General features: G+C 47.1%; 1 protein-coding gene across 1 annotated transcript in view; it reads left to right on the top strand.

The window, feature by feature from the left end:
* The window catches only part of LOC139762559 (uncharacterized), a 322072-nt gene that overhangs the window by 54193 nt on the left and 240753 nt on the right, over positions 1 to 27126 (top strand). The window contains exon 3 of the mRNA XM_071687590.1: positions 11521 to 11645. Coding sequence (XP_071543691.1) covers positions 11521 to 11645 — 125 coding nt within the window. The remainder of the gene's footprint in view (positions 1 to 11520; positions 11646 to 27126) is intronic.

Below are 27126 nucleotides of genomic sequence, written 5' to 3'. Positions count from 1 at the left end.
TGTTAAGCAAGGCTGGCTATAGTGTAGAAAAAAAAAAGAGTCGGGTATGGCATACTTCAACGAATGCATGATGAAGTTTGTATTATGAAACTGAAGCAGATTCAAGATGGATTGGCACGTATTCACATACACGACTCCCGCTCGACTTTTTAGTCGAGTTTTCTGTTCAGTAGTGAGGTTCTTTTGCTTTTGAACTAGAGTAAAAACTTCAATGAGGACTGCCATTTTTATTCTACACAATAAATCGCTTAATCCAAAAATAAAGTGGAGCAAGGAACTCCCCTTGCTCCACTTCATTTCTGGATTGAAACGCCTCAACATCCCTCAACGGTTGTTGTAGGAAAGCAGAGCTGCTTCTTTTGGAGACACACAGAGAGACGACAGTAGTCACAAACTATTCAAGTCAGAGAGGAGGTGCAAGGACTGTGTGGAGTGAGGCGGTATGGCAGTAGAATAAACCATTTCTGAGGACGTGACTCACACTAACCATATTTATTGGTAAGACTGACACTTTAGCTTCAGGGAAATACAAAAAATTTGCTCCCTTGTATCTACATATGCTGGAACTTTCCATACTATACCGAAAGATAACGTACGACATCGCCCAGCTTTTTTCCTTTTGCTCCACCTCGGTCCCTCTCAACACCAGAGAAGTTGCGACTCTGCCTTGTAGATTGTCCTCTGAACCTCAGCTCAAGGAATAGGTGTACGCTCACAAGGATGGCGGCGGTTCCCAGCGATTTGTCAGACCTGAATGCGTCGGACTCCCTAAATTACCTAGTCTCTCCCACCTCTCTGTGTGATGATAAAGATGAATATCTTTAGCATTATAACATTCATGCAAGCAGAATAAAGATACTGATGGCTCAAATGTCATAAAGATGCAGCCATTGTAGTGATTGGGAAAATGATTTCGTACAGCAGGAGAAAATTATTTCGTACAGCAGAATTACAAAGGGATTCTTTTATAAATATTACAGAACTCTGTGGTATCCAGGCCGCACTTAGATTTGAGTGATACCCTGGGAAAAGTGATGATAGAATTATAACAGAATGCGTCGATTCGCAGAGTCAACTCCGGAGAAGAAATTGGTCTTAACTGTGATGAAACGACAGATCCTGAGGCCAAAGGAGCTTTATGTGTAGCGATCTACATACGAGTTCAACCTCAATGATTTTCTAAGCACACACACACACACACACACACACACACACACACACACACACACGAGCCTCCGTAATGCAGTGGTTGGCGTTAAGATCCGCTGATCTGACGGGCCCGAGTTCGAATATCGGACAGATAATTACCAGCTGGGTCTCAGCCAACCCAACTGTCCGTCCTCTCCTTTAAGGTAGGTCGACGAATGGGAACCTGTCGTTGCTCTGTACAAGATACCGGTACTTCACTCAAGTCAGCGTAGACCATTGTAGGCCATCGTAACTAGTAGTCACATTGTCTTACCAGGTGCGGGAAGAGACCATTGCGTGTTTCTGTACTTTCACTGAATATTCACATGTCCTGTCTTTGTTCCCGTCGCGTGACAAGGTCCTCGGCGGAGAGTGCGCGCTTCCAGAAGCTGTCACGGCAGTGTTACACCATCTTACTTCCTGCGTTTATTACCAGCCCCTGTATGAGTGTATGGGAACGCCAGATTACAGAAGACGTGATGGTTCCATGACTAAGTCTCCCTCTTGGTGCGGGTCCTTCTCTCTGCTAGTCTGTTAGCTTTCGTTTTGCATTTTGGGACATATAATTTTCCTCTTTAGTATAAGTAAGTGTTTTATAAAGTGACTTACACAGTTTTTTTTTTTGTCGCCTTATACTTACGTATGTATTACTATGGGTTTGGATGTCTTCTACCCCAACATCTTGGTGCGGTTGGTTTCATTTGTAAAGTTGTCACAGGCTCGTCTGTTGCGCACCCCTTGCTCGTCCTGTGGGCGGTAGCGCAGAAGGATTACACAGGTCACAAAGGGTCTTTGTCAGACCCCAGTACGGGTAGATAGTTGTTATACATGTTACAGAATTGGTTCAATGCTTAAGCTGGCAGGTAACGTCTTGTTAACAGTGGGACCTTCCTTTACCTTACGCTGGTCTTGGAGATGGTCGTCTTCCCCTGCAGCTCAGTCTAACTCGTATACCTTACATAGGTTGCGGAGGTCCCCAACCCCCTCACAGCTCGATCTGGCACTTTATCTTACCTTACATTCATGGTTTTGGAGATCGACTCCAATAACTCGGTCTGGCACCATGTATTCCTTACAATGGTATCGGAGGCCATCTCCTTCAACAGCTCGGTTTAAGTAGACAGTATTGCCTTAGAACTGACCTATCCATCCTCCCATCACTTGAGAGGTTATCTACAATCTTTGTGAAATCTTGAAGGTAATACGAAAACAGACGTGTTGGTGAGCCACACAGTTTTCATGGGTTGCATACTTGCGGTGTTGATGCAGGTTATAAGATCGCCAGCTGTATGTGTCAAGAGCTCCGAGTCTCACCACATGGTACCGTGGTCAGCGAGAGGGCTTATAAAGGATGAGACGTGATGTTGCTCTTAGAAACGCCAATCTTAAGGTAATTAGATTTTGAAGGCAATTCGATATTGTATTTTACGCTCTTTCATACATGTTCTAAAGATTTATTCTTTAGAATTATTTCCTCGTTTTAAACTGAGAATTTACATTTACAATGGTACGTAAAGAGGAAGAAAGCCTTTAGTGTTACGCCACTCAAAAAAGGTTTGAAACTTCTGCACCAGAGGTTAGGCGAGTGAGATGAATCATATATATTCATGGAAAGTATTGTGCAGCCTAATCCCCAGGTGTATATAAAGCTTATCCCTTGGAACTGCAGACTCGTAGAATCAGTAAGTCAAATCCATTGAAAGGAGGTGATGCTATAAGTGATAGACGCAATTGATAAAAGAGGCTTGCAACCTATTGTGCCTATTGCTGAAAGTGCTGTGCCCAAGAGTGCTGTGCTTGCTCCCCTACTGTTCTTCCAGGCTGTGTTCGACGTGGATGGCAAAGATGGGAGGGTTTAGTCCTGTCCTCACGACACACTATTATTAGGTCCTGCTTGGCGGTACGTGAGAGAGGTGTCACGAACACACCCCCACAATACAGCACTAAGTCATCGTTTGCGGATGACAGAAGAATTCACTCGCAGGAGGCCTCATGAAGTTCATACGTGATCACATCAAGTCTCTGTAAGTGGTCCAGTCTCCTGGAATGAGGGCACGGAAGACCAACAGATGGTCCGCATCAACCACATTTGCTGGTGGGCTTTTGTAGATAACATGTGATTCAGGTGGTTAGATTATATTCATTGCTCGGCTGTATGACGTCACTGCATGAGAGAAAACGTGCATGTAGCCGAGTACATGGCGTTTTCACTTCAGGTCCCAACGGTTGCTTGCTCATCACTGTGTGTGTGTGCTGGGTTATTCACTCTTATCCCTCCGGCTGTCTAGCCATTTCGACGTGTGTGGTTACTCACCATGCGCCACCTGATGACCCCCATAACCGGTCTATAGGTGGGTATGGGAACTCATCTGTGGGGCGCAGAAGGGAAGGTTAGGGAGCCATGGCATCTTGTTTATTCCCAGATTGCTAGGCCTTCATCTCTTGGAGGTGTGGCGACTGCTTCACTGTCTCTATTGCTTACTTACCTTTCTTCTCTAGGGGTATGGCAAGTTCTCTCCTCCGGGAGCACCATCTCTCTGGCTTTCTTCTGGGTAAGGGCCATGGTTGCATCTCTTGGGGAAGGGCCATGGATGCTTCACTTGGGCAAGTCTTTAGGATTCATTCCTGTCATTTTTCATTCCGGTTTTCTCTTCCTTTCTCCTTTACTGACTGTTTCTCATGCGTCATCACCACCTTCCTTTTTTTTCAACAACTGAAATACCTTTGAAGTGCGTTCGCACTTGGAACATACTATTAGGGATAGTTATTGTAGTAATTTTGATCGTATTTGACCCAAAACAATAGTCGACAAAAGATGGAAGATTCGCAAACCTATGAACACTTTCCAAGGTACTTTAGATCTTTCTCATGGAAAACTCTTTGGAATCATTAGCCAGAACTACTTGAGAAAAGTGTGTAGATTATAGAATTACTTGTCAGTGATTATGTCCGTCTGAAGTGTCAATAGACAGCAGATACCGTACCTGCTTTCAGAGAGAGACGAAGTTTCGAAACCAAAGAAACGCTCCGGCTGTTATTTTTAAAATGTCTTTCGCAGACCGTTCGCCCATAGAATATTCATATAGGCGTTCAGAAGATTATTCATATGCGAACTTGTTTAAAAAATTCAGATTCATATAATTGTTAAACGGAAAATCTAATTGGAAAGTGTTTTAGAATATGAAATATGTTAAATAAGAGTGTGGTTTCGCGTGTGCGTATATATATATATATATATATATATATATATATATATATATATATATATATATATGTATATAATCGGACTCCGCTTGCACGGTGTTACGCTGCGAGTGAAAAGTCACCTTTGCCTAGGCTGTATCACTGGGAGTACAGCCTCGTCAAAGAACTCGCTCCAAAGAAGTCCATCATTTCTTTGCTACTGGAAACAGCGCAGCCTTTGGTCCACAAGAATTCCAGAAAAGAGTTCCAGGGTAACACCCGGACTTTCTTTTTTAAGAGTTGCGGGGAGTTTATGTATATATATATATATATATATATATATATATATATATATATATATATATATATATATATATATACACCAGCTTATCATATTGATTTATGTATACCCCAAGACTCCATTTCCAGGGCTTCCTGCATCCCAAGGCTGTGCTGTACTTTGTGGTCCGTCAGCTGACGATATACAGCCTCGCCAAAGATGAGTTTCTCTCCTCGAGGTGTACTTAGCCTCGAGTAGGTGAAGGTCGGTAATACCCAAGGAGGAACCCCATCCATGCTGCTGAGTGAAGCTTAACCTTGGGAGATACCCGTAGCCTCTGGAGAAGGGATGGGGTTCCTAAGGGGTGAAACTAGGACCTTCTCAGAAAGGGGTCGTGGTGATTTTATATATATATATATATATATATATATATATATATATATATATATATATATATATATTATATATATTTGTGAGAGAAGCTTAACGCCATCCAATGGTACAAAATATATTTGTTCTGCCTATAACACTACAGTTTGTGATACGATTTTATGATTTTTGTTTTTCCAGTATTTGAACTTTTCTCCTCTTTTTTTTTTTCCATTTAGGAACACAGTCAACTTTGACGCTCTTGTAGTTGAAAGAGCAACTTGCTTTCATTCGCAGAAATTTATTTTCGAATTTCAAACAACCGTAATTATGTACGTAGGTAGACGCCTTTTGAGTGACTTCCTCTTTTGCAAAATGTGGGCTTGTTTAGAAGAAAGGAGAGAAAGAAAAAAAAATTTGATCGGCTTTTTAACGAAGTGAATGAATTTGTTAATAAATATTCATATGCATTCAGGTGTCTGTATAATTATGACGTGTATGTGGGCGCGGGCTGAAAAAGATTTTTTTTTTTTTTTTACCAATTGTAAATGTTGGCTTGTTAAAAACGTCCAGTATTTGTGTTAAACACCCCCAACTCCCTCCCCCAATTATATGTTACGTGTACTATTTTTTTTCTTTTTTTTTATCCTGATTTTACATACAGCGGTTTTAACCCTGCCAGAGTGTTTATTAGGGTCAATAACCTGTTTGGTAACGATTGTAACGAGTCATGCCAGATGGCCTTTATTGCAGAAGAGGTCCTGGTAAACCTTTGGCAGTGACGGTGATGTCGGTAGCAGGCGCCCATGGTAGTAGATTGTGTTGTGGACTCGAGGTAATCTTTGGTATAGAGACCCCATTTGTGTTGTATGCGAGTCCCCCCTCTGTGTTAGAGACATCCCTCGAGGTGTGTGTTAATCTGCGTTACCAGCATATCAGAGGCTTGTGTTACATCCCTGATGGTCCGCGTTACCCAAACCTAAGTAATCCATTATAGACACCCCCCAGTGGATTGTGTATATCCCTGGTGGTCTTGTGTTACCTACACTCTTCAGTCAAACGTGTTACAGACACCCCCAGTGGCTTGTGTGACATCCCTGGTGGTCCTCGTTACCTACACCCCTCAGTCATCCGTGTTACAGGCACCCGCTTGTGACAGTAGCGTGTAGAACCTTACCATGGCTTCCCCTGGGTGATCAGCAGTTCACGCCTGACCTCCCCACGCCCCGGGGTCCAGTTTCAGACTGGGTCATTAAACGGTGAGGGTGTGGTGTAGTGTGGGGCCGTCCATGTAGCCTCTTGTGGCATGATGGCTTGCGATGGTCAGTGCCAGAAGGGAGAGGGAGGGTGGGAGAATTTTAGGGATGTGGATTTTTCTCCCCTATGAGAGCATGGGGTAGTAAGGGCGTTTGGAAGAGACACGATATCAAGGTATTTACCGGGACAGTGAGTTCAGGCAGGAGGTTGAGTTTTAGGGCAGGTGATCGTGTTAGTGCGAGGGGGAAATTTTTGTACAGGCAGGTTGTAGTGGGGGGGCCAGGAGCTTGAGGCCGGGCTGGTCACAGAGGACTCTGGATGGCAAGGATATTCTGGAAAGCTGGAAAGGGGGAAGTACCGGAGGAGGAAAACGGTGTAGTGTAGCGTTGGGATAAGTTATCAAGGCAAGGTTATGAGGATGTTGTTTGGGTAGTGGGGTGGAGGCGATGATGGGGGTGCAGAGGGAGGGCAGTGATGGGCCAAGATTGAAAGGCTTTGTTGGGGTATGATGGTTGGGCTTTGTATTTAGTTGTGCTAAGAGCAATGTTGGAGAAGGCACTGCTGGATGAGAATACGAGGGCAGTGTTGGTGTAGGATGGGCGACGCTGCTGAAGTAGATTGTCACTGTTATGTTGGGGATGTAGAGGAGTGCAGTGCTTGGTTAGTGTGTTAGGGCTGGGCACTGTTTAGGTATAGTGGCTGTGCACTGCTTTGGTTGGGTAGGAGAGCCAGCAGTGATTCGGCAGGATGAAATAACATTGTCGAAGTGTGGGGTATGGGTGGGTGGAAAGGGGGGGGGGGAGATGGGGGCAGGACAGTGATGGATAATGGGACCCGGGGCAGCCGATGTCCCGTGGGAAGAGAGGTTGGTCTGGGGGAATTGGATATCCCTTATGTTTGTGGTTTGTCAGACAAAATACCGTGCTGTTGGGCCTCCAGTTTCTGGCCGACACCACAAGATGCGTTCGCCTGGTCTCCCAAGTTTTAGCTGTTTATTTGTAGAAAATAAGAACGCTATATATTATTCTAAGAGGATTTATTTGTTTGAATGTACATAAAGAAAGCGATTCTGTGACGCCATTACTCTATACGATACGTACCTGTTTTGGCTTTTCATTAATATGCTAATAAGCAGATAAGTTACCGTTGATATTTGCAATAAGGATAAAGTATTTTGTAATGGGTTGGTGGATTATCGCTCTTTGTATCAGTATTTTTGTAAGGGCTTTGCAAAAATCTGGTTGCTTTCCTTAAGGTGCTAATCAACAGAGTTTGTTTAATACGTGTAAGAAGATTAATGTAGCGTAGGTAAAAGCGAACTTTATTATCCGAGTAATATATATATTTTTCCCTCAATTTTATCTTTGATTTTTTTTTCTACCTTTGAACAAGACGGTACGATTCATGAGCACGAGGGTAACGACTGTTGAGCATGATTGCATGATCTTTGATCGGGCCCTTAAAGGGTCAGGGCAAAGGTGACGCCATTGTACCCAGGAGTCGTGCTTGTGTGGTACCTGCCTGCCGGTGTAGTGAGGGGGCTCCTCCTCACGTTGAAGCACCGCCACTACTCGCCATCATCATCATCATTGTCTTCAAGTCGATCTTTACTCCCCTGGGTCTTGGCCTCGCGGGAAGGAAGATGGGTGCACGTATGCTCGCACAAACTGGACAGTGACGAACGCAGTATGGTCTCTTCCAGATAAGGGAAAGTCCGCGTATAAGTGTGTATACCTGAAGCACAGAAATTGGAGGTAGGGTGAAGTACCCAAGGGCCATGGGGTTAATGGGTGCAAATAAAGAGGAATACTGATTTTGTAGATGAGTATGGACGATGGAAAAGGAAGGGGGACTAGTATAGAAGGGAGACGAATATTAAGTTTGGAGAGAGTGTGAGAGTGATGGAAAAGGAAAAGACATGTGTATAGAAGGGGTGACGCGAGAAAGAAAAACAAGAACCTTGGTTATAAGAGGATGAAGTAGGGAAAGAAATTACTTTGGACAGGGGATTAGTGAGGGCCCTGCAGCTGTGCCTCACACCGAGGTGGCTGCCAGCCGCCGTGGTGGGTTGAACAGGAGAGAATATATTAATGACAAAGGTGCTTCCAAGTACAAGCAGTTGCGGGAAATAAGGACTTGTGGTCGATCTGGGAGGAGGAGGAGGAGGAGGCTCGTGTGACGTGATTGCGAGTTACGTTGTGAGAGACAGTTTTCTGTATTGGGTATTAGAAGAATATCACTTTTATCACTAGACTGATATCTTGATGTTTACTCTTAACCTGGAATGACACGAGAATGATAGCAGTTTACGAAGAGTACGTTTTCTACATCAGCTGTTCCTCCTTTGCGCCTTCAACCGTACCGGTAGTGTCAAGAGGATCTTGATTGGCCACTCACTTAGTTCGAAGGTCATACATAAACACACCAAGGTGACTCCCCCGACACCTTGTACCCTTCTCGCAACTCATTTTTGTATGAACTGCTGCTCTACCTGACGTTTCCCCGCCCCAAAGTTTCTTACTGCTCTCGTCATTCAAACTCCAAAAGTGCTTAAACTCGTTCACAACTTCCAGATCATCCTGACACAGACGGACGTTACTCTCGGACTTTTTTGGTCTCTGTTAAGCAGATGAGTCTTTAAGGTATTGTTGTTTATCTTAAGCAGCCCCTACTGGTAAAGTGGCAAGTGGGGAGAGAGAGAGAGAGAGAGAGAGAGAGAGAGAGAGAGAGAGAGAGAGAGAGAGAGAGAGAGAGAGAGAACCAAGCGGGGGAAGAGAAGGATCATCATCATCATCATCAGCAACACCGTCAGGAAGCAGAGGTCCTTCTCCCCTCCAAGAACCTGCTGCTGGCCCGTCCAAGATGTTCATGGAAGTCACGTTCCTGGCCGCACGCTCCGCCGATGGAAAGTGATACGTTAAAGAAAAAAAAACAAACTTAGCAGCTTCCACGACTCTTACTTTTTTGAGAGTGTGAGGAGGATGCGCTGCTTCGAGACTTTACTTCTCAGCAATAAAGAAGATGAATGGAGGTGGATTCCCCGAGCCTTCGCGCGGGCTTCAGGGCGTACACAAATGTAGGAAAAAAACTTTGCGTCTTTATCGGGAACTGTGTAAAACCCTGAGAGACGATATGTATGTATTGGGGGAGTTTCAGTGGAATTATGGGAACTGATGGGGTAAAATGATTTTGTTCAAGAGATGATTCGTAGGAAGGGAGGAGGAGGAGATGGGGTCCATCCAAGTTGGTGTGTGTGTGTGTGTGTGTGTGTAGCAGGAAGTGAGACGGTTAGGGATCAGGAGGAGGAGGAGGTGTTGGTACTGGTGGTGGGTAATGAGTAGGTGCTGAAGACTTTGGGGCGCAACACACACACACACACACACACACACACACACACACACACACACGGTATAGCTAAAATGAATGACCTATGCGAACCTAGCCGTGGGTATCCTGCCCTCACACCACACTTGGGCATGACCGTTGATGGATGAACAAGACGGGAGATGAAATGATGACAGGTGAGGAGATGATGATGGCGGCGATAGACTGGCGTTGATCACTACCCGGTGGAATACACGTGTTGGGAAAAACAAATTGTAACCGATTTATTCCGATGAAGAAAAGATTACAATCGATTTATTCCGTTTAGCTGCTGGTATGTTCTTATCTAGTGGCAGTATATGCTCACTAGCCTCATTCATAACACCTTTTCTCTTATTGACGTTTAATATATATATATATATATATATATATATATATATATATATATATATATATATATAGTTAATCATTAGGGGTGGGCGATAATTCACAGAACTGGCGGTCCTTTCATAATTGTGATGATTGCCTTTCCTTGTTAATTCTTGTTTAGCAGGAACTGCTGAGGTGTAGCAGGAACTGACTGCACACGAATGTTGCTCTTCTGTGTAGCAGGAGGGTGATTATTCAGCAGTGGCCTATTTGGTGTATGAGGGAGGAGACGAAGCATGATGGTGAGTGGTAGTCGATGGAACGTAATGATCGAGACTTTTATGTTAAGTGCGTGGGGTTAGAGAGGCAGTATGGAAGGTGGGTGAGAAAGACAGTCTAAGAAGTTGGTGACGAAGACTTAACGTATGAGAAACGGGTAACAAAGACAGACTGTGAGAGACGGGTGTCACAGAGGGTATTGAGAGACGGGGGTAACACAGACAGACATTATGAGAGACGGGTGCTAAAGACAGAAAGTGTGAGAGACGGGTGTCACAGACAGAGAGTATTGAGAGACGGGGGGGTAACACAGACAGACACACTATGAGAGACGGGTGACAAAGACTCAATTAAGAGGGCAGCTGCACACTGCCGTCAGCTGATGGTCTCGGCAGGTGCTTGCCTTTCGACACCTGCCTCGCGGTGACCAGGTAGCCGTTTTTTTTTTTCTATCTTTCATAAACGCGGGTGCTGTAGGGGCCCCGCCTCCCTCCCTCCCTCACGACATTCACATCGTCTGATCCCCTCCTCCCCCTCAGTGCTGTTTATAAGGGCGTTGAGCTTCGTTTATTCTTGTGTATCGTTGAACCTCAGATGTACGGGGTCGTGACACAAGTCGTTGACCTGTGACTATTGGGTTCATGCAGGTGTGTGTGTGTGTGTGTGTGTGTGTTGTTGCAGCGTGCGGGCTATTCAGCACGCCGCCCTGTGAGTGAGGTAACTCCCTGGTGTGGTGTTCCCCCGTCACTTGGTGCCGTCTCCTTGTTGGAGGGGGCAGCTGGTGGGGTGTTCCCTTCACTGGTGCAGCCTCCAGGTGGTGGGGGGCAGCGGGTGGGGTGCTCCCGTCACTGGTGTAGCCTCCAGGTGGTGAGGGCAGCTGGTGGGGTGCTCCCGTCACTGGTGTAGCCTCCAGGTGGTGAGGGCAGCTGGTGGGGTGTTCCCTTCACTGGTGTGCAGCCTTCAGATGGTGGGGGCAGCTGATGGGGTGTTCCCGTCACTGGTGCAGCCTCCAGGTGGTGGGGGCAGCTGGTGGGGTGTTCCCGTCACTGGTGCAGCCTCCAGGTGGTGGTGGTGTGTGTGTGTGTGTCCCTCGTCACCGGTCATACAGCTGCTGCCGTAGGCGTCGGCTGACACACACACACACACACACACACACACACACACACACACACACACACACTTCCACATCATTTACCTTTTGTTTCTTGACGTTGCTGTTCCTCATATGATAAACACTCTTAACCAGATGTTTCTTTCTTTCCCCCCCATAGGTACGCCAGTGTAATGTCGAGGTGGGGAGCGCGAGCGAGGCCAGTCGGACGCTGAACGTCGCCTTCCTAGTAGGCATTTTGGTGGCGCAGAAGCAGCAGCATCCTACAGAATACACTACCAGGCGGTTAGTGGTCTCGCTGGGCACGATCCTTAGACGCGATGACCAGGCCGTTGGCTACGATCCTCCAGTCTCCTTAAGGAGCCAAGTCAAAAGGCCTGGCCATCCTATACCCCGGGCGTCGTACCGCGATGCTCAGTGGGGGTTGGTTGTTTTACATCTGGCTGTTATGGATACACACCCGCCCTCGCCTCGCTAGCCTTATCATGTTTTATCATCACTTATCTGCAGATATCACTGGTATGGTCGTTGTGTATCCATCACTCCCCTCCACACTTGACTGCCGGCTTATCTGGTTTCTTTCATTATATTGCCGACCATCGTATTATCTGGTTTCTATAGCTAGGGTACTGATTGTCTTACTGTATGTCTTATCTGGTTTCTAAAATAAGATGACCGTCCATCGTCCTGTCTTATCTGGTTTCAGATGGAGACGACGATAAATCCCGTGATGTTGATTAGTTGGAGTATGTACTGTGTAGAGTATCTGTTTATGATGAATGTTTTCCCTTAGTCAAAGTATATATATATATATATATATATATATATATATATATATATATATATATATATATATATATATATATAATGCATCTCCAGTGCCCTTTTTACAACGGTCCTACAACTTCGAGACTCAGCAGTATGCAGGAGCAGGGTAAGGTGGGTTCCTTTGGGCCGGAGATGTCCACGTCAAATGCCGTCGTAGCTGACATCTCGCTGGCAAGTGTTTCCCCTTGCAGGCTAATTCGGAAGGCATTTATCCTTGTACAGTATGTTACCATCCAACATATAGTAATTTTCTTTAATGAATATTAGATTTTTTTTTATTATGGTTACTCTGAATCATTTTCAAGCATCGATTAAAGTGGGTAGGGTCAACCTGTTGAGCGAGGGGTCGTGTTTTAAACTCATTAATTCACCGTTACCCTGAGGGCTGCTGCTCAGCGCTGGATGACAGACATCTGCCGTGTGGCCAAGAGTAAGAGTGGGGCATCTTGGTGGATGTGTGCTGATGGAAGACGTGATGACATCGGCTCCTCCCGCAGGGTGACGAGGGCGAAGGGAGCGAGAGGTTTCTGGCAGTACATTTGGTGACGCCCGTAATAGACGAAGCGTGAAATGGTCACGGGTAATATGGCGTGAAGTCGGTCTCAGGCGCGCAGGTTGTGGACGTGAGGGAGGTAGTTTTAGGGAGAGAGAGAGAGAGAGAGAGAGAGAGAGAGAGAGAGAGAGAGAGAGAGAGAGAGGATGATATGGTCCCTAACTAACGTTCGGAAATAACATCCTAGGGGCACGACAAGCATGGAACACATTGTGAAGTGATACCTATGAGTTCCAGAGAAGCGATGTGAACAAAGAGGTGATCTTAAAACATCGGGGGCACAAGACTCTTCAACACCACCTTGCCAGCTGTCATTAGAGGGATCATGGGATGCACGGTAGAGAAGTTCAAGAGTGCGTTGGTCAAGTATCTACATAGTGTACCAGACCAGCCAGGCTGTCGGGGGGCTAAGTGGGCTTGCGGTCTGCGGATTCCATTAGCTTGGTCGACCAGCGACCCAACCCGACTGCCTAGGCTCAGCCTGGGGGAGGGAGAGAGAGAGAGAGAGAGAGAGAAGCCCCCCTCTCCCAGAAGACTTCACCAAGGTTTTCACCAGTGATATTCTTCAATTGCACCTAAGCTCTTTGGGGGAGATGAATGTTGATGTCGTGTGGCCAAGGGAGTGGTTGACTGATTTACATGAGGGACGCGGCTGGAGTGGGCCCCCAGCGGCATGAAGGTAAATTACCCAGAACCATCGTGCTGTGTCTACGGTAGTTATCATTTTCCCAGGAATGAACGGGTTGATGAGATAATTATTATGATACACGTCCGGTGTATTACCTTAAGGAATTTGTGGTTGTTTATAGGTTTTAGGTATTATCAATTAGGCTTTTTAAACATTAGCGTATTACGACTAGATCTTTTAACTGGTTAACTTCTTGACCACGACACCACAGTTGGTCGAGCGCGACGGCACGACCCTTGCGTATGATAACCTGGCCTTTGACCCCTTTCCTAAAGAGCCAGGCTAAAGGTCAGGGCATTCGTACCCCATGGGTCGTGCTGAAAGGGCCGTGCAATCTTGCTCTGAGGATCGTACCGTCGTGCTCAAGGGATTGTAACCAGCGCGTTCAAGGGATCGACAAGTCGTAGATTTAATTTCTGATTCCTTTTTTCCCCCAAAGGTGAGTACACACTGGCTGAGAGACGGATGGTTTGCATACAGTTTTGTACTGTGTGTGTGTGTGTGTGACGGTAACTCCCGAGTTACGTGACGGGGGAAGATAGTGTGGCTTATTTTCAGTCGAGGGGTGAGCGTTTTTTCCTCTCTCTCTCTCTCTCTCTCTCTCTCTCTCTCTCTCTCTCTCCCCTCATTGACAGCTATGGTTATTGTAGCCATTGGTGAAAAAAATAATGATAAGAGCAGTAGAGCTGGATAACTACGTTGTAGTGTTGGAATGTAGAGGGAAATTAGGATGAAAAATGGATGATTTTGAGAGGTTGGCTGGTGTGAAAGGCGCGCGGATGATGGTCTCCTTTGAGAATCTTGAGTGTAGCCCTGCTACTTTGTAAGAAGCTAAAATTTGGGCTTTTTAAGTCGTGAGAGACTGTAGCCAGGCAGTGTGGGGGAGAGTTTGGTGTGTGTGTGTGTGTGTGTGTGTGTGTGTGTGTGTGAAACGAGATGGGGTCTGACAGTACGTAATGTTTTTGCCAAACTTTTTATATTTATTTCTGCAGTGAAAAAAAAAAAGTAGCGTATGTATCATACGTTACAGTTACTCATATACGCATTTTTTTTCATGATTGGCTCCACATTCCTGCTGCCTTTTTTTTTTCGTTGTAATAACGTAACGATTGCAGGAAGTGGATTGGAGAGAGAGAGAGAGAGAGAGAGAGAGAGAGAGAGAGAGAGAGAGAGAGTCAGCACAGACTGCTTAGTAGCATGAGTAGGCACCGTTGGAGGAGGGAGTGTGAAGTGCGGTCTGTGTTATGATGATGTATGTTGACCGATATTGGTGGATGTGTGTCACGGTGTTGGAGCAGGCCCGCCTGGTGGTGGTGGTGTTGGAGCAAGCCCGCCTGGTGGTGGTGGAGCAGGCCCGCCTGGTGGTGGTGGAGCAGGCCCGCCTGGTGGTGGTGGAGCAGGCCCGGCTGGTGGTGGTGGTGGTGGAGCAGGCCCGGCTGGTGGTGGTAGCCAGAAGACCTTGCTGTTGGTGGTGCGTAGGTGGTGTCATAATGCTGGTGGAGCGGGGGCAGACCTGGCTGGTGGTGGTGGTGGTTGCTGTTGGAGCAGACCTACCATGGTAGGTAGGTAGGTGGCGCCGTGATGCTGGTGTCAGTAACAGCTTGGTTGATGGCGGTGGAGACCTTAATGGTAGTGGTGGTCGTCGTTGTCCCCTGGTGGTGATGGTCATGGTTCGCGGTGGTTTTGTTGGTACTGGCTAACGATTCTGCTGTTAGGGTCAACTCGGATAAATGGGGGGAACATATGAAGAGGGCGAGACAGAAAATGCAAAATAAATGAAATGGAGCTCCTCTGGCGTTTGTGGACGTGACTTCTACAGTTGGAAAGGAAGGAGAGGAAGAATGTTCCTACGTTTCGCTTCTCGAGGCGGAGAGGGCGCTTCATAACGGTCGCCCTGTGACTGGCTGGTCTCTACACACTGACTATAGGAAGCAGCAGCAAGCAGATGCACTGGATCCGCGGGTCCAGCCCTCAGTGGCTTGGACACACGTAGACCGCTCACAGGAGGTGTGTGCAGTTAATGGTGTTGGTGGAAGGGGTGGTGGTGGTGGGGGAGCCGTCCCTGGTGGCGGTCGTAATTACTGGCGGGCCATCACACCAGCACGGTGCACGTTATGTTAGGTTTTATGTCGCGCTTTTGAGCAGCTGTGTGTGTGCGAGTTCTACATGTGTCGCGCTTTTGAGCAGGTCGTGTGTGTGCGAGTTCTACGTGTCGTACTTTTGAGCAGCTGTGTGTGTGTGTGTGTGTGTGTGTGTGTGTGTGTGTGTTTGTGTGTATGCGAGTTCTACATGTGTCGTGCTTTTGAGCAGCTGTGTGTGTGTGTGAGTTCTGCATGTATCGCGCTTTTGAGCAGGTCGTCTGTGTGTGTGTGAATTCTACATGTGTCGCGTTCTTATGCATCTGTGTGTCTATGTGTGCGAGTTCAACATGTGTTTGTTAACATTATGAATACGCTACTGTTGATCTTGTATTGAATTATGAGTACCTGAATGTGTCCTAGATTGTGTGTTGGGCTGACGTGGATTGTGTTTCGCTGTCGATGAAGGGAAACAGATGTATTTCAGTATTTCATCTTAAGTTTTGTGTTGTTTCGTCTTCCATGTTATACTTGGACTAGTTTTGCAGAATCCGTTATTCCCTGCTGTTCACAGCCCTCCAACTTCATCTCTCTGAAAGAGATGCAAGATGGCGTAAAGCTTCGAGTTTCAGCTGGATTGTGCTGAAAGTTTGAAGTATGTATTTCAGCCGCCGTAAAAAGTTGAAATTGGTACATCGCTTTTGTGTGAATAAGGAGCGACGCTCTTGGTGGCTTGAATAACCTGGTGCCATGCAAAGTTCCGGCAATCCAAAGAACAACAACAAAAAAAAAGAAATGGTTCAAAAAAAAGTTGGTGCCCTCATCACCAGTTGCTCTCTCTCGCTTCGAGTGACAGACAAGGTTCACTACAAACACACTCCTTTTATCTTTTTACCTTTCTTTTTTAGGGATTAAGGGTTGTTGTCTTTGTATAGATCAAAGGGAAAGAAGGGCAACTGATTTGAGATCAATTTGGGACCTTACCTTCTCCTCTGGGAAGGTGCCCTGTAACTCCTACAGCGGTAATTGTGACCTCCTCCCCTCCCCTGTTGTCGTCTTCCTCTGTTAAGTCATGGTGTGTGTGTGTGTGTGTGTGTGTGTGTGTGTGGAAGCTGTATTTCAAGTCTTGGAAGTCCATCTGATTCTGTGTCCCCGTGTCCAGCTAACGAAGCTCCGCTCAAGCTTTCGCATGGGCCCCTTTTGATCTGCCTGGGATGTACCGATGAAATCCATAAGCCCGATTTTCCACTGGATTTCGTTTCAAAAGGCGAAGTCTCGAAGGGGTCTTGTCACCTTCAACGATGGATTTATGCGATTGGCGGAGGTGGTGTTGACTTGCTGATCTGTATTGGCTTTTAGGATCGAGATTTATGGCGTCAGATTTTGATTTTTTTCTTTTTCAGTTGATTACTATTTCTCTCTCTCTCTCTCTCTCTCTCTCTCTCTCTCTCTCTCTCTCTCTCTCTCTCTCTCTCTCTCAGGTGTGGAAATTAAGTGATGAAACTGTCTCTTGGTCCACACCAGCGCCGCCCCACCCTACCTTAGGGGACCACAAGCTAACCTAACGAACCGGCACAGCCTTATTGTAGCAGAATTTTTCTCTCGCTCCGCTGGTCGAGTCGTCTCTTGACATACACAAGGCAGTGGCAGTCTTCTAGCAGATATCCAGGCATTTCCAGGCTCGTCTCTTCACTTATGGCTGTACCCAAAGCTTTTCCGTGGTATTAAAACGGTTTCTCTCGAATCTCCTCTCAATTTAGGTTTTTATTGAGTGTATCTGCGACAGAGAGATGGTGACCCATAGGAACTCCAGGCCGTGCCCCGTGTTGCGTTAGTTTATAGCAGGTGGCTTGCTGGACACGGTGGTGTCGGCATAACCGAAGGGCGCCGCGTTCCTGCCGAAGGCCATGGGAAGAAGAATACCAGCGATGATGCCAGTGGGGGAGGTTTGCACAGCCTCCCTCAGGTATCAGAAACTTGGCCACCAGGGTAATACTAGTGCTAGGGTCTACGCCACCAGGGTAATACTAGTGCTAGGGTCTACGCCACCAGGGTAATACTAGTGCTAGGGTCTACGCTACCAGGGTAATACATGTGCTAGGGTCTACGCCACCAGGGTAATACTAGTGCTAGGGTCTACGCCACCAGGGTAATACTAGTGCTAGGGTCTACGCCACCAGGGTAATACTAGTGCTAGGGTCTACGCCACCAGGGTAATACTAGTGCTAGGGTCTACGCCACCAGGGTAATACATGTGCTAGGGTCTACGCTACCAGGGTAATACATGTGCTAGGGTCTACGCCACCAGGGTAATACTAGTGCTAGGGTCTACGCCACCAGGGTAATACTTGTGCTTTGGTCTACGCCACCAGGGTAATACTTGTGCTTTGGTCTACGTTCCTTTTGAGCAAGACAGCGAGGTCCATCGGAGCCATCAAGGACTTGGAGAGCGGCTAGCTGTCTGTATCAACGCCTTTTCATGGCGATCCATTTAGGAATACCACCTGTAGCTTTGTCTACGTCTTTACGGTTGGATGGACAGGATGGGGTTCGATTATGCCCAGAACTGGGGTCGAATTGGCAATCATAGTGTAAGGATATATATTCAACAATACTGAGTTTAAAAAAGAGAAGTCAAGCCATAGAGATGTGATTTCCGTGTTAATCGACTTGCGAGGGTTCATAGTGACAACTCACTCGTAGGGAAAAAAACTTTTTTCCTCAGTCCCCTCCTGACAGGTACTTAGGGCCAGTCAAATGGGCGGTGGCCTGTACGGTGGAAAGTGAGGGTGGTGTGATGGTGTAGTTCCTGGTAGTGATGAGTATGCTCCACCCCCCATGACCTGAATGTCTCTCCTCTTCCCATTGATCTCTCTGTAACGTTAGGGATTGCTGGAGGTCGCTAACTCAAAGCTCAGAGTCACAGGTGTTGTGACAGAGTAGTACGTGGACGGTAGACTGGTCGATTGGTACAGTTTTGTTGGGTGTTCTTCAGCTTGCCAGTCGTTCGGTAGGAGGTGGTCGTTCTCTGCACCGTATTGGTCAATCGAAAACCCCTGGGTGATAGAACTCGTGTCTTCAGAGAGAATTTTTATTCATGGTATCAACAGAACGTGAACGGGGACAACTTCGAGTCGCAGTGACTCGAAAGGAAAGAAATAAAGAATGGGTTTGAAGGAAGAGGTCGTTGGTTAGACGAACACCGTCCCTCAAGGACGCTTGACGTCTGAAGCCCGGATTAGATTTGAAGAACAAGTTTGGAGCTAAGTCAAGCCGAGCGGACTGAGAGAGAATGCTTAATCCTCCGTTAAAGATGGCGTGAAGAAAGGCAAGTATTGTCCTGAGGTGAATGTGTGAAAGGTCGGCTCTTTTCGACCCCCCTTTCCTCACACACAGCGGGAAGGTCATCTTGTCTTCAGAGTTGAGGAGATAGAAGGATTTTGCTTCTGAGCAAAGCTTTTGGCAGAGAGGATTTTTGTGAAGCGGAAAGGAGTGGGTGGGTATGGAGAATGACGGGACGGATGGAAAGGGGAGATGTGGTGGGGAGGTAGACGTTGAGTGACATCAAGGGGCTGGGATGGGTGGGTCATTGTAAGCTCACGTAGTATTGTGAACCAACATCGCAATGATTTTCTCATAATTATCTGCCCACAGGCTCGGCGTCTGGTTAAAACCTGTTGTGACGTTTGTAATCTGTTTGTCCTGCCGCTCGCAAAATCAGTACGGGGTGCACATTAGATAAGTCGCTGATGGCTACAAAAATAGGACAAGAAATGGGAGGAGTGTAATGGGTGGAGTGTATCATTAGGGGTGAAATGGGCAGCGTGATGGATGTAGCTGCGAGTTATGAGAGGCGGGACCGGGGAAATTATATGGGAAATATATGAGAAATAAGGAAATAGGAGGAGGAAATGAGTACAGGAGGAGGAGGAGGAGGAAATGGTGTTGGAAAGGTGATGGTAAGTCGGTCTTGGAAACTCGTCTTTCACTTAGGATTGCGGATACCTTGGAGAGAGAGAGAGAGAGAGAGAGAGAGAGAGAGAGAGAGAGAGAGAGAGAGAGAGAGAGAGCGCCGGCCCGGCCAGGCCTGGCCAGCCCAGGTGAAGGCGATCGCCATGACCAGTGTGTGGTGGATGTTGTTGACTCGTCGCTTTTATATCCTGGCGGGAGAACAATGCGGCGGAGGAGGGGATGACGAGAGTAGCTGCTGCTCAAGTGGCTGGCCGACACCGCCTCCGCTTCTTCTCCCCGACCTGCCGATGCGAGGGACGCCGATCCTGCGGGATGTGAGGGTCAGGGGAGAGGAGGAGGAGGAGGAGGAAGGGGGAGTTTTCCAGAGCACTTCGCTCGAGTGGGCAGATGAGGGGAGGCTGCTGGAAGAGGAGGGGAGATAATGTATGGCACAGCTGGAGTGGGGACTCCTCAGTGAGGAGGGTGGAGGGGGAAACCAACCAGCCGTGTTAGGGGATGATTCATTGTCAAATTAAAAACATTGATTTGTACATTTTTTTTTTTTAAGCCTTCAGAGATGTCTGAGGTGAAGTGGATTAGGTTGCCTTCGTGAGTCGGCCAGACCAGGAGGAGGAGGAGAATGGAGTGATGGCAAGAGCAAAATACAGATGTAGAAATATCTTGAATGACGTGAAAATTGAAAGCAAGATAGTGGTTGGAGGATGAACGTGGGCGATCCACCCTTTGTGACCCCCTGTGATCCTTTTGCGCTACCGCTCACAGGATGAGCATGGTGGGTGTGCCTAATAAACTTACCGGGGTTACCGGCACGAATCAGATCGGCGAACGTAAAATGATTGTATTCGGGGACGAAGTAGAGATTATAGACGACAAGAACTTCCCTACGAAGAAGAGAATGAATTGTAAATATCACGATAAGAACCTAAAGCTTAAGTGTACAGATAAAGGGGACTGGAATGGAGACGATACACCATATGAAGTAGAGGTGATCCAGGATGAGAAATGTCAGCTCATAAGTTCTTATGTAGAAATCATGCGAAGTACTGTTTATAAATGCTCTCCGAACGTCAGCTCCTCAGCGTCCGTGGGCCATGAAGGGACGAGTCGTGTTGGGCGAGGGCTGCAGGAATTCCTAGTGGGAGTGGTGCAAATCCCAACAGTTTTGGCAGTGATTGATGTATTAATAAGAATGTAATGGACACATCGGTGCGTGGAGACTAGTGATGTCGAGGCAGGAGTCTGTCTGTCGGTAGGTAGGTGAAGGACTGTTGGTGTTGAAGCATGAGTAGGTAGATGACTGGCTGTTGATCGTAGGAGTGGGTAGGTATGTAGGTAGATGATGGGTTGTTGCTGGTGTTGAGGTACTAGTGTAGGTAGGACTGATGATGAGGTAGGTAGGTGATGGACTTGACCATGCTGAGGGTAGGTAGGTAGGTAGGTGAAATGTTGGAAGATGTATCGAGTGGTTGACGTGCGAGGGTGCCTAGGGGAGGACGTGCCAGGGGCAGGTGGCAGTAGGATTAATAAAGGGGATCAGCAGTCGTCCAGGGCGTCAATAAAACAGGGGTACAATACTGCCGGGGACCCTTTGAAGGGTCTGCTGTCTGTGCGAGGACGGCAGCTTTATATTGTTCACCTGTCCTCGTATTCCGTCTGTGCGAGGACGGCGCTTTGTATATTGTCGACCCGTCCTCGTACATCGTCTGTTAGAGGACGGTATAGTTGTATTGTTCACCTGTCCTCGTGCTTCGTCTGTGTGAGGACGGCACTTTATTTATGTTTGTGTTCTCCAGGTGAGAGGACGGCAGTGTTCATTGTTGCCTTGTTCGTGTGTTCTTTGCTAGAGATGACGGCAGGTTATATTGTTGACTTGGCCTCGTGTGTTCTTCCTAAGAGAGCGGCAGTTTATGATGCTGACCCGTCCTCCGTATTCTGCTGGCGAGAAGACGACAGTGTATATTATTGACTCGTTCTACCTCGGTGCTTAAGCGGACATCTGCATCAATGTCTTCTTGCGTATCCCCATCCGCTGAAGGCCTTTTTTCCGTCCGGTTGCAGTTCACTTTATTACCCCACCCGGTGAGTCCTCGTGCCTAGCTTAGTTGACGGTGGTAATTACACGTTTGCCAGGGCAAAGAAGGGAGAATTACGCCGAGGAAACATGACGCGACAGAAAACCTGAATGGGATGGTTCGCGGTGGATTACAAGGTGCTAGGAGAGGGAGAGGGAGGAGGCACGGGTCAATTAGTGGTTATAAACGTTGGATAATTGTGCTGTAATAGACCCGAAGAGGAGGGAGGGAGGGAGGGAGAGAATTTGTCGCGAAGTTTAGGTCTTCGGGTCTTTTTCGGTGCGATGCTGTCTGTGGTTGTGGAGTGGTGCGGGAGGTGAACCTAGTGGGGACAAGGTGGTGGTGGTGGTACCTGTAGGTTGAGGATGACTGTGGAGATAGTAAGGATGGCGAGTGAAGGGTAGGGAGGAGGAGGAGGAGGATGTTGGTTGGTGGTGGGGTGTGTGTGTTAGGGTGGCTGTTGGAGGGAGGAGAGAACGGTGATTGTACTATGGATGGGGAGGATGAGGATGGGATGTGGCAGTGGCTGTTGGAGTAATAGGAGGACGGGGACAGTGGTTGTGAGGCATTTAGAGGGGAGGCTTAGGAGAGATACGTCATTCATGGGATTTGACAGAAAAGTGTGTTGTAGGGTCGGAGCCGTTTATTACTTAATGAAAGAAAACCGTCTACCTCGTGTATTATATATGTTTTAACAATGTTGAGTTATTATTTTATCGACGTAACGTACGGTAAGATGTAGGCAATAAACGTGTTGGAGAGCAGCTTTTTAAATGTTATGCCACTGGAAATTGTCCAGTAGGAAGTTTACCAAGAGGTTATTGTCGTATAGTCAGAAGACCTTGTATGTATCTATTTTTGTTCTTACTATTTGCAGGATAATCGTGCAAGGATTATTGGAGTGTTATAGGGTGACTTTGCCAGCGATTATCAGCATGGCGTCCATTTAAAATGGAAAGTGGATGTTGATATTTCGCGCGCTGACTATTATTACATTTCATCGGTTGGGCCATTCCGCTGTTTCAGGCCTATTGCAACGCGGGATCGGAGTAGAGACAATTATTTTATGACTCTTCAAAACGATTCTTCGTATTATCATATTAGTTTTTTTTTTTTTTATTCGTGGAAATTACGCGACGAGCCTACTGTGACTGTTTTACTCCACAGAACTGTCCAGGCAATCGGTTACAGTTCATATTAGTATACTTCACTAGTTTTTTCTTCTTATTAGCAGGATTACCTGCACTTTGTGATAACTGCCCCCACACAGGGTCACTTTTAAACATGTGTAGGATGTATCCATTCGCGCGTCTCTTGCGCCTCCTCGAAGTTGTTTCAGAGAATTGCACTCTGTAGTAGAATTCTCTGTATCGTACTTCAAACTTCCTATCACAATCCTGTTTTCGTTTTATAGTGTACTGAGCAACCATGCGTGTTCCAATAAATACTTAAGCATCGAGTCTAAGTACGAATTGTACCAAGACCTTTTTCATGAATGTTTTTTCGACATTGGTTTTCCTCTCCATACGAGGTAATTGCCTGAAAGTCTCCGGCGACTCGAATCTTCCATTATGGTTAGAGGAGAACCAGTATATCTCCTAAATGGTTCGATGTGCTTGTTTTACGATTCAAGACGCCGCAACTGCAGACTGCGGCTCAAGCAAAGAAATATCAGGATGGCGAGAGAAGCGGAGGAACCGGAAGGGGTACCATTAGATTAATGTAAGAATTACATTACTGCGGGAATTGAATCGAGGAATAGACGGATAAGGACTGAAAATGAAATAAAGGATAAGAACAGTGTCTATTAAAAAGCAGAATTAATAAAATGAAAAGCGGAAGGGAGGGGAGGCAGACCAGAGGTGGGCTGGAGTATTTAGTTTTATGCACGAGTTTGGAGGGCAGAGCTCTGCTGCTGAATGTGGGACGCCGCGCATTAAGAGGGAAGCTAAAGCCGCAATAAAAATCCTTTGATGCAGAGGGGGTGAAATTGCCTAGCATTGGATAAAGTCGGCAGCGCTAGCGGGAAAATGTGAGGGGGATGTACTGGCAGCCGGTTGGGGGTGTGTGTTATCTAGGGGACGATAAAGGTAAAGTCTGATACAGGGGTGATGGTTTGTATGTGTACAGGGACGGGATGAAGATAGGCGGATGTAAACAGAGGTGGCTCCTCAAGTTACAGGGACGCGGGAGGTCGATGAAATTGATCACCTCCGTCGATATACTAGTGATATAACAACTAGTTATATTACTGTACGTCATGTAACATGAACTAACCTGATTTGACCATCGTCAGGTAAGCGTCTTTTGATCTTTCTGCAGAGCTGAGTGAACTCATAGTGGTTTTTCCCTCTCCAGATACTTACGGTGCGTCAGTCGGTGCCTCTGTCAAAGACCTCCTTCCTCTCATTACTCCTTTACTTTCGGAAGCTAAAAGTAGCGGGTTTATTGCTCTGACGTATGCATGTATCAGCAAAAGAGGGGGGGATATCTAACGACCAGAGTGGAATAGCTCATGGGACTTACGAGGGGGGAGAACGGTAATAAAATGCGATGGGAGGATCGTCATTTTTGGAGGGAGGATGTCAAGCATAAATGGAATTTCATTTTGGGGGGGTGGTGATCGAACGTCCTGGGGAATACGGGCAAAGTCAGTAGCGCGAGTGAAAAGTGGGGGGGGGGGGTTTGTTGTTAGTTGGATCCACTGAGCTGTTCTGGGGCAGTTGGTATGGTGGTTGGAAAAGCGGACTTTGGTTGGTTCTGCAGGTCGTGTGATGTCGTGTGGGAATGGAGTGAGTTAATGTAACTGTTCGTGTGCAGTAATTGCAGGTAGGTGGATTCGTCGTAATGTAATAACCTGAACACACACACACACACACACACACACACACACACACACACGTATGGTCACCGCACATGTTGAGGCACAACGACCTAATAGAGAGGGTCCATTGGATGGTAACAAATATGGTACGGGAATTACGAGAGGTGAGTTACAGGGAAAGATTGAGTGGCCTTAAATTTACTTGCCATGGAAAAGAGAAGAGTAAACAGTGACTCAAGTACAACCATTAAGGTGTCCGACCAGTTCGATACCTACAGACTTAAGGCCAACAAGATGCAGCACCACTTCACACTCACACTTTTCCTTGCAGCACCGAGTCGTCAGTCAGGAAGCTGGTTCACAGATTGAGGGTTGGGGTGGGCAAAGGAAGAGTAGTACACACAAAGAGCGGAGAGCGTACGTAAGGATTCTGGGAAGTTTTCCTGGTGAGATAAACGTTTAACCCCTTGAGGTCAAAGGCCGGGTCGTCATTCTCTGGGGCGCACCGGCGTGTTCAGGGGTCTCGCTCACTCCGTCGTACTGGGTAGGTTAAGCAAGGACAGTGACCAGTTAGAAATTGATCGTTGCGATCGCTAGGACTGATTGCTTTGACGAGGAAGTTGGGGAGACGACGTAAGCACAAACTTAACCCTGGATCCCGTGGTTATAATCTTTTTTGGAGGGGAGGGGAAAAAGACGTGAATGCGGTGAAGCAGTTTCCCCTGTATATTCTTGTTAAGAGGGAGAGAAAGAAGGGAGGGAGACATGCATAACGCATGTGATTACCTAAATGCATAACTCAGTAGCGCAGGGACCATTATGGTAAATGGGAGGTGATTTCAACAAGGAAGGTTGGAAGGGAAGTAAGAAGTTTGATGAGGTCGTTGGTAAGATATCCGTGGGGTGGGTGAAAACATGTCTAGTACCAAAGGAAGGGATGATCAAGGACTTGCTGGCGAGGCTTGGAGTGGGTCTTAGTCCCTGGGAAGGGAAAAGATTGTTGCGGCTAATAACTCCATCTAACCTCTCTAGCAGTAAAGAGTAATGGAGTTGATACTACTACTACTACTACTACAATACTACGACTATACCCTCCTACGACTACTACGATATACACTATAACTCTACACTAACTACTTACCACTACTACTACTACCTCTATATAATATATATCCACTAATACTTACTACCACTATACTACTACCAACTACTACTACTACTTTCTACTATACTACTATATGCTGCTGCTGCTGCTACACGACTACAGTAGATACGCATTAGAAGGTATTAGGAGGATTGAGAGACATCAGGAAGTTCGTCCCAGACCCGCATACAAAGACGACCCCATGCTGGAATGGCAGACCGGGTAGATTGTTCAGATAGTGTCCACTGAGGAGGAGAAATGGCTAACGAAACAAGTGGGAAGTAACATAGATATCGGGAGGCCCCCTTCTGTTCAGCTTATTACCGACAGATATTTGTTTTTTGTCAGTTATTGAGGGACGTGTTTTTGCTGTAACTGACATGGCACCGTCATAGTCCCCAGTCATGGGCATCTTGGATGATAGGAAAAGAATGGAAGGAGGACGTACAGCTCCTGAGGTGATGGTAGACCTGTGGTAAAGGATACCATATCTTCGAGGTGGGTGGAGGCAAGCTTAGAGCGTTCAGTGGGTGCATTTCACCGACATAGGAGGACAGGGGGGCATATAGCACGGGGTGGGTGAAGGCACGCATGAAGCTTACTATGGCTACGATATATCGACGTAGGAGGGTTGCAGGTGGGTCGAAGTGGGTCCAGGGACCAAGTAGGTACTCGTCCTGGTAGAAAGTACAGAATTAAAGGCATTAGTGTAATACTGTGTAAGGCCAAGGTACTTTAAAACACACGGTGTGTACATGCAGTTTCAGAGTACGTTCAGAAGCAAGATTGACAATGTCTTGAATGCACTGGCGAGAAGTATGGAAGCCTCCACACAGCGCAGTAGTTATAAAACGTGTCCAGTTTAATGGAAGTGTTCCACAGAGATTAGATGATACCGCGTGGAAAAGTGTTGCAGCATTTGTAGGAGCGAATGATCCAAAAGAAACAACAGTACGAAGTTTAGATGAAGGTGATTACTTTCGGAATTAATAGCCCCAAGATGGAGTACGTCATTTGCAGGGGGAGGAGGATGGGACAGTGAGGGGTGCGTGTGGTCACTTGAAGATGGCCCGAGGTGGGGGAATCATTTACTGGAGGGTTTGGGCGAGTTGGGGTTGGTTCTCGGGAACAGAGGCGACTGTGAGACAGGGCTAATGGAAGACAGACGTCAGTCAGGGGACTAGAGAGAGACGTGGTGGTAAAGGGGACTTAGCGGGAGGCTGTGATGGTTAGGGGACTGAAGGGAGACTGTTGAGGGTCAGGGGAATGAGGGAGACTGGTAATAGCAAGGGGGATTAAGGGAGACTGCTGACAGACAGAGGACTGAGGGAAGACTGCTGACAAATAGAGGACTGAGGGGAGACTGCTGACGGACATAGGACTGAGGGGAGATTGCTGACGGACGTAGGACTGAGGAGAGACTGCTGACGGTCAGGCAACTGAAGTGAGACTGCTGAAGGGGAGATTGCTGACGGACGTAGGACTGAGGAGAGACTGCTGACGGTCAGGCAACTGAAGTGAGACTGCTGACGTTAAGTGGACTGGAGGGCGAGGGGGTGGGGACTGCTGACGGTAAGTGGACTGGAGGGCGAGGGGGTGGGGACTGC

Source organism: Panulirus ornatus, chromosome 43 (assembly GCF_036320965.1).
Source record: "Panulirus ornatus isolate Po-2019 chromosome 43, ASM3632096v1, whole genome shotgun sequence".
NCBI classification, from domain to species: Eukaryota; Metazoa; Arthropoda; class Malacostraca; order Decapoda; family Palinuridae; genus Panulirus; species Panulirus ornatus.
This window is presented reverse-complemented; position numbering and strand designations above follow the sequence as displayed.